Below are 8,456 nucleotides of genomic sequence, written 5' to 3'. Positions count from 1 at the left end.
ACAATACTGGCAAGCAAATCAAACTAACAAACAAAAATCACACACAAAATCAAGACCCAGTTCCAAAACATCCAAATGAAAACAAATGTATGCGGGCCAGCACATCAAGTTAAGGTGGCTGCCTACTGTCTACAGTCTGAGTCAACCCCTGGAGCCCACAGAGTTGGAAGGAGAGCACTGACCCCTTCATGTTGTTCTCAAACCTCTACTTGAAAGCCATAGCAGAGCGCCCACACATAAAATAAATATTAAAAAAGAAAAAAAATCCAAAAATGATGATAGGTTTTTGTTTTGTTTTAAACTCTTTTTAAAATTATCTCTTTAAAATAAACTCTTTTTAAAATTAAAAGTACATATTATGTATGTATGTATGTATGTATGTATGATGCATCAGTGCAGGCATGTGCATGTCACAGCATGCATATGAAGGTCAGAAGATAACTTTGGGAATTAGTTCTTTCCTTACATCTTTACATGGAATTCAGGGATTAAACTCAGATCACCAAAGCCTTCATAGCAAGCATTTTGACTGGCATGATATTTTGCCAATCCTGACTTCTGGAGACAGAATCTCAGGTAGCCCGGGGTGGCCTCAAACGTTTTATCTAGTAACTACAGGCCAACTTTGAACTCCTGATCTTCCTGTCTCTACTAGTCAAGTGCTAGGACTATAGGTATATATCATCATGTCTCACATTAGATCAATTTTAGTTAGTTAGTTAGTTAGTGATGGGGTTTCTCAGTGTAGTTCTGGCTGTCCTGTAGACCATGCTGTCCTTGAACTCAAACTCAAGAGGTCTGCTTGCCTTTGCCTCCTGAGAGTTGGACATGCCACTACTGCCCAGCTAGATCAATGTTTTTAACAAAACGATTATCACTCTTACTTCTTCCCCACTGGGTTTTTTCCTCATACTTACTAAAATATACTTGTTCACTTATCTCTATCACACAACTTTGCTAGTATCCCTAGAAGCATGCTTTAATCTGTACCAAGAAAAGTGTGAGCCAGGCAGTGGAGGCGCACGCCTTTGATCCCAGCACTTGGGAGGCAGAGGTAGGTGGATTTCTGAGTTCGGGGCCAGCCTGCTCTACAGAGTGAGTTCCAGGACAGCCAGGGCTACACAGAGAAACTCTGTCTCGAAAAACCAAAAAGAAAAAAAGAAAAAAGAAAAAAGAAGTATGAAACAAACAGAATATTAACAGTACATAATGATCCATACCTGTAATCTCAGCACTGGGGAAGTATAGGTAGAAGGATAAGGAATTTAAGATTCTCCTCAGCCATACCAAGAGTTCTAGGCCAGTTTGGGTTACATGAGACCCTAACTCAAAAAAATAAAATAAAAGTGTAAATAAAAAGCCAGCTAAGTCTGGTGATAAACTCCTTTAATCCAAGCACTTGAGGAGCAAAGGCAGGAGAAGCTCTATGAGTTTCAGGCTGTCCTGGTCTACGTGGTGAGTTCCAGGCCAACCAGGAGTATATACACAGTGAGACATTATGTCTCAAAAAACTAAGTAAATAAAGCCAAGCATAATGGTGCATGCTTCTAATTCCTGTACTTGGGAGGTGGAGGCAGCACATCAGGAGTTCAAGACCAGTCTTAGGTACAGAACATAGCTTGGCATATATGAGACCCTACCTCAAAATAAAACAAATACCAAATACTGAACCAGTCTTCCAAGTAAATAATGAAATGCATACTTTCACTACAGCTACAATCTACATAAAGATCTAGGTATGGAAATACAGATTAGCAGCAATTAAATTCTCTTCTCTGATACCCAATAAGTGAGCTGTACAAACACTACAGAAAATCTTAATAAGCCACTTCCCTTTTTTTATCCAGACTAAATTATCAAACCATTCTTGTATGATTATTAAATCAATCTCCTTTCAAACCTTACTGAGCCAGCAACTCTAAAAGTAGAACAATGTAATTAAAAGCAAAAGAATATAAGTATTTGTACAAAGATGTAAGGAACACTGAAAAGAGTAAAGACTAAATCAAAATAGGACTGGCCAGAAAGCTTAGCAGGTTAAGATATTGCTATCAAGCCTGAAAACCTGATTTCCAACCCTGAAACTCACATGTTGGAAGGAGAGAACTAATTCCCTCAAGTTGTCCTCTGACCTCCATGTGCATCACACATACACACATACAATAAGTAAATATAGCAAGAATTTTATTTTTTTGTAGATAGGGTTTATATAACACTGATTGTCCTGCAACTACACTATGGAGAATAGGCTGGCTTCCAACTCACAGAAATCCTCCTGTTTCAGACTTCCAAATGCTGGAGTGCACACCAGCATGCTCACTATTAAAAAAAATGAAATTGGGGCTAGAAAAATGGCTCAGTAGTTAAAAGCACTGACTGCTCTTCCAGAGGACCTGAATTAAATTCCCAGTATCCACATGGTGGATCTAGAGAGATAGCTCGGTAGTTAAGAGTAACAACTGCTCTCCCAGAAGACCCAACTCTCTGTAATTCTAATATCTGATATACTCACATAGACATGCATACATGCAGGCAAAACACCAACTTAAAAATAGGTAAATTATTAGGAAAAAAAAAGAGACTCTGCCTCAAATATAAAAAACAAAACAAAACAAAAAAGCACATACAATAATTTATCAAAGAGATAGTAAATTATATTGAACACATGGTCAGCACTAGACAACACTAAGCACTAGACAATAGCTAGAAAAAAATCCTCAAATTTACACATGAAAAACCTGTGTAATAGGTGTAGATGAAGCAGGAAAACTACCATGAGTTCGAAAGTAGGAAACTATCTTTACCAAAAAAAAAAAAGTACATTCAATATGAAGTAAATTTATTGCAAAAAAATACATTATAAAACAAAAATATTTCTTCTCTTCAAAAACAGCAGTAGACAAGGTACTATATATACTGCTGCATGCATTGCTTCTGGTGACTCTCACTGTAAACTAGAAAACATTTAACAAATACTGGGGCTGGTAGGATGGGTAGCTCAGCAATTATGAGCACGCACAACTGTCTATAACTGCAGTGAAGTAGGAGGTGGAGACAGGAGGACTGTTGGGGCTAGCTGGCCACCAGCATAGCTTTGGGGTCAGTGAAAGATCTTGTCTTCAAAAGAATAAGGCAGAGGATGATAAAGCACAACATTGTACTTCCTCCTCAGGTCTGTGTGTGTGCACATGGATGGGACATACACACATACACACACACACACACACACACACACACACACACAGAAAGTCAGTGAGTTCTAACCCTGTTTTGTGGAATACTGTCATAAATAAACAAACTGAAATTAAAAGCTAGGCATACGTAAGCCATACCTATAAAGGCAGCATATGAGAAGTAAAAAGAGGATCACATGGGATGGTTCCAACTAAAGTCCAAGGTCATCCTCTAGTACACTGTGAGAGCAGAACAGCTAGAAATACATAGTATATGAAGACCTTGTCTAAATAAACAAACAGGATAAGGAGAGAATTCAAGAGGTAAAGCATTAGGACCAAAGTTTGATTCCCAAAGACTACTTAAAATTGCTGGATGTGGCAATACAGTTTTGTAATGGCAGCACTGGGAAGGCAGAGACAGGAAGAGCCCTGGGGCTCACTAGATAGATATGTCTAGCCTGAATGGAAAGCTCCAGGCCAATGGAAGAGACCCTGCCTTAAAAGAGGTGGGTAGCGGGCTGGAGAGATGGCTCAGTGGTTAAGAGCACCGACTGCTCTTCTAAAGGTCCTGAGTTCAAATCCCACAACCACATGGTGGCTCACAACCATCTGTAATGAGATCTGACGCCCTCTTCTGGTGTGTCTGAAGACAGCTACAGTGTACCTACATATAATAAATAAAAATAATTAAAAAAAGAAAAGGTGGGCAGCTTTACTGAGGAGGAGCTGCAACTTACACACTACGCGTTCACACACACAGAAAGAAATGGAATTGCTAGATTATAATTATTTAAAAGCAAACTAAAAGTAAACAGAACACTGGAGTATTATAATGCACTATACATAGGCGAGTTTTATTGTTTATTGTGTTTGGTTTTTTTGATCATGGTTGGTCTCACCACATAGTTCTGGGATGTTCTATATAAATCATATTGGCCTCAAATTTGTGGTTCACCTGCTCTATTTCCTTGATTAGTATAGATTAGAAACATACAAACACTGAGTTACAGTAAATACTTTGCCTGGAACTATATTAATGCTTCTAAAGTTTCTATTTACTGGGGTAAATGGTCATTTTGAAGTTAGATAACTAAGGAAAACCAAAATAGTTTGATTTAAAAAAAAAAAATGACAGGCTATTCTGGAACTCTCTATGTAGACTACTAGTCTAGCCTTGAACTCACAGAGATCTCTACCTAACTCTGTTTCCCAAGTACTGGGATTCAAGGTATGCAACACCATGTTTAATTTCCACAAAGAAGTTTTCAAAAATATTTTCAATGCATGGAAATCTCAATGTGCTCTAACTACTCTCAAACCTTCAGAGAAACATAGACCTAATATAGACCAAAATTTCCAAGATCTACTATTTTGTGGAACTGACCAATCAGCCAAAGAACCAAAATAATGCTAACTACCATGAAAAAACAATGAGTAGGGATTCAAACCTTAAGTGGTATTTACTCATAAAAACACAACTGTGTTAGATAAAAGAGCTGAGTGTGGTGTCTCACATTAGTAATCCCAGTAGTCTCAAAGGCTGAAGCAGGAGAAATACCTCCATTCTGAGGCCAGCCTAGGCTACACAGCAAGTTCTAGTAGGCTGGCCTGTTACACAGATTGAAACACTGTCTCAATAAAATACAAAAACAAAAAGTTTTACTTTTTTATATGATTTTTACCATAATGGGAAACAAATATTCTTAAGAAAATGACCCCTGTCTTGGAAAAAAAAAAAAGAAAGAAAGAAAATGATCACGGGCTATGGTGGTACACACCTTTAATCCCAGCACTTGGGAGGCAGAGGCTGGCAGATTTCTGAGTTCGAGGCCAGCCTGCACTATAGAGTGATTTCCAGGATAGCCAGAGCTACACAGGGAAACCCTGTCCTGAAAAAACAAACAAACAAAAACAAAAAACAAAATAAGAAAGATCCTAGAACATTTTAAAGTTGGCTTCTGGTAAAAATACAACTGTTCATGTTTACCTTTGAGAATTCCAACTACAAATCAAATTACAAAACTTTTTTTCTAAAGATTCACTCCAACAAGTTGTTTTATTTTTTTTTTAAATTTTCATAACCTAAGTGCAATTCAATGCCATCCTTTCCATAAACCCCACTTTTCCTATTTACTTTATGTATAAAATTTATGACAACTTAGTCTGCCTAGTAGTAGTTGTTTGAGCTATGTGTCTCATCTGTTTCCCAATTTTCATCAGGAGCCGGAGACTTTGCATCAGTATACACTACCCATCTAAGTATCCACTAGTACCTTCAACATAAGGCTGATCCAAATAATACTAATGGAACTAAAAATAAACACAGCCAACTCTTAACTATTATATTTATCACGATGAAAACAGCATAGGAAGGCTAAAAAGAACTAAACGGTATTGTACCACCTAGAGATTCAATGCAACTCTGAGAAAACAATGTATTAGGCTTCAATATACTATGAATAACTGTAGGTAACTCACTCAGTACTGGAAAGAATAAGCAGGAGTACTCTTATGCATCTTCTTTTTCTAAGTTCTCTTGCATATGTAATAGGGAAACTGAACTTAATGAACCACACAACTCCAAACCAGGTCACAGGAGAGAGTTTAGTCCCCAGTCATCATCCTGTTTCTATTTCCTGACTGGTTTGACCCGCAAGCATTATGGTGTCCAGCTTTCCCAACCTAAGATCTCTTTTAAAATATCTTCTGAGAAGAGCTTTTTCTTAAAACAAAAGATTTCTAGAACATTCTCGGAACATTATATTTTTAAAAAGCAACGTATCTTTTTTTTTTCTTTTTAATCTCCAGAAACACTTTGCTCAAGCAAAACAACCCAGTTTTCAGAAAAGTCCGACATAGTATACTTGAAACTAAATGTGGGATATAAATTTGCACAAGTGGACGCTAACTAGACCGTGCTGCTCTCCTAGCAAAGTAGATTTTTAAACGTAGAATTTGAAAAGAGTCCTACACTACAAGAGCACGCACCTTTCAAGTAAAGAACTTTACAAACAGCCTAAAAACAGCTAAGAGCGCTTACACTTCTCGGAGACATTTCCTCTGCACCACGCTGGCACGGTTACGACAACCAGAAACCTCTTGGGGCTTTGGCCCCAACCTCTGCCTCCAAACCCCGGGCATCCGCTGGCCCCGGGCCTCTCGGAGTCGAGTTCCCTACTAGTTCGCTTGCAGCCAAGCCACTTCCACGTCGCCCCGAACCACTCGCCACCTCCTCAAACTAAATCGGGCTCTCCTCGCCACTCGCACGCACCAAGGGGATCGAGGGGAAAGCGAGCTGGCGGGAGCGCGGCGAGGGCACGCTCCGCAGTCCCGGCTAGCCCGGCACCCACCTGCAGGCCGCGAGACCTGGGACGCCGGCGCCGGTGCCCCGTCCTCGCCGAAGACGAGTTTGAAGTCGAGCTCGTCGTGGGCGCCACAGTTTGCAGTAGTCATCGGCGTGGCCCGGGGTGCAGCGCCTCCTCCTCCGGCGGCCGCGGCGGCTCCTCAGCGCCGCTTCATGCTGGGCCGCGCCGGCCAGGAGGTCGCGGCTCCACTGCAAACTTTCCGGGCGGGGCCCGCGAGGCCGAGCGTTCCGTTCCGACCTAGAGAGCTGGCCGAGCGCCCCGCCGCCCCAGGAGCCGTCACCGCCGCCAGTCGAGGGTGCCTAACAGCCACGGTCGCCTCGACCAAGGCTCCCCGCCCCCCCGCCCCCACAGTCGCCGCCACAGCCGCCACCGCCGTCGGCGCGCTCCCGCGCCCTGCAGCGCCCAGCCCCGCCCCTCGCCGCGCTCCCGTCCGACGGGGCGGCCCATAGGCCGCTGGCTCCCCTGACAGTCATGGGCCCCGCCTCCTCGCGGGCCTATCGCGTGAGTCCTCTGCGAGGAGGAAGTCACGTGAGCAAGGCGCTACAGAACCTTGGGAGTTGTAGTTAAAGTCTATTTCTTCCGCAGTTTCTAACCCAAGACCAGTGTAGGGCCAATAGAACTGTCTAATTAGATTGGGAACCAAAGCTCTCTATTCCCCCGCATTGGGTGGAGCTCACGACGAGGAAGTGGGTAGCAGAGCGTCAGGGTTGTAGGTGTCCGGATATTTGGCCCCACAGAGGTACTTTTCACTTATGGCTGAGTTTAGAGTGGATGCGTTAGACCACCTCACAAGTTACCACTCACCTCCGCATCCCTCCATACCAATTTCAATGGCGTAACTTCGAGAGGGCCAGGGTTGGTCCGACCTTCTGGGTAGGTTGGGGTGGAGCTGAAAGAAACCTTTCGAGACAAGTCTGGAGTCGATTCAGAATCACCCTTATGGGGTGGGGCCCCGCCTCAGTGGCTGTGCCTTTGTCCCCTTTAGCGGGCCCAGATGGCTGTTATCTTGAGGATACCTTGCATTCTAGCTAGGCTTCACCTAAACCAGAGGGGCCAGATCTGGTCCTTGATGGAAGTTGAGCAGACACAGAGAAAAAGTCCCCTTCTTAACTTATGTAATCCTAGTACACAACCGTGAGACTAAGGTATTGAGACACCCGAGCGATGAAAGCCCACATATAGGAAGTGACGCTGTCAAAAAGAACCCGCTTTCAATCTTGGCTCCATCTGAAAGAGCCTGCCTTCCCCAGTGAGACATGAGATGGCCCAAGACACCACCCCTTGGAGTCTGGGGACTCAGTCTTGTTTACTTAGAGCATGATTAAAAGGAATTGGGAAAAGCCAGTGACCACCTCCCCGACAACAGCACGTCTCATACTACTCACAAAAACCCCTGGGAGAATGGAGCAAACACAGGCTCCTTGCAAAGATCTCCGAATCTCAGTGATTCCTGGGCTACTAAGTGAGCCCTAGGGCAAGCCCAACTAACTAAGCCTAGGGTCAGAAGAGCAAGGAATGTTCTGAGCACGTGAGCTATTCATCTTGGACTGGTTTATTCCTGCTCAGGGCTTTACCAGTACTTACGAAAGATAGAGAAATATAGTCTCCCTTCAGGGTTGAGAGAGAGGAATAGCAAATATATAATTACTGTGCAAAGAGTTTAGAACTGTGATAGGAGCTCTGAGGACACTGAACACCCACCCACAAACTACAGGGCCTCCACAGGATTAGTAGAAACTGGAGAGGCAAGCAAAAGATGAGCAAAGCTTGTTCCATAGAGGGACCAGTGGGCAGAAGCCGAAGGTGATTCTGTGGATGGACAGGGTCACTGTGTGATGCTAAGACTTTATCCTAAGGACAGTAGGGAACCATTCTAGGGTTTAAAGCAGGAGACTAAAATAGTCACTTCTATATA

The 8,456-nt window shown here is 42.8% G+C and overlaps 1 protein-coding gene across 4 annotated transcripts in view; it reads right to left on the bottom strand.

Moving 5' to 3' along the window:
• Nfatc3 (nuclear factor of activated T cells 3) overlaps positions 1-6,923 on the bottom strand; it is a 76,363-nt gene extending 69,440 nt beyond the window's left edge. For 2 of the 4 annotated variants that reach the window (XM_031341268.1, XM_031341269.1), the window contains exon 1: positions 6,527-6,923. In XM_031341268.1, the coding sequence (XP_031197128.1) occupies positions 6,527-6,629 (103 nt within the window). In that variant the 5' untranslated portion in view covers positions 6,630-6,923. The remainder of the gene's footprint in view (positions 1-6,526) is intronic. The other 2 variants (XM_031341271.1, XM_031341270.1) reach the window with 1 other exon arrangement.
• Positions 6,924-8,456: the final 1,533 nt, after the last annotated feature.

Source organism: Mastomys coucha, unplaced genomic scaffold (assembly GCF_008632895.1).
Source record: "Mastomys coucha isolate ucsf_1 unplaced genomic scaffold, UCSF_Mcou_1 pScaffold22, whole genome shotgun sequence".
NCBI lineage: Eukaryota > Metazoa > Chordata > Mammalia > Rodentia > Muridae > Mastomys > Mastomys coucha.
This window is presented reverse-complemented; position numbering and strand designations above follow the sequence as displayed.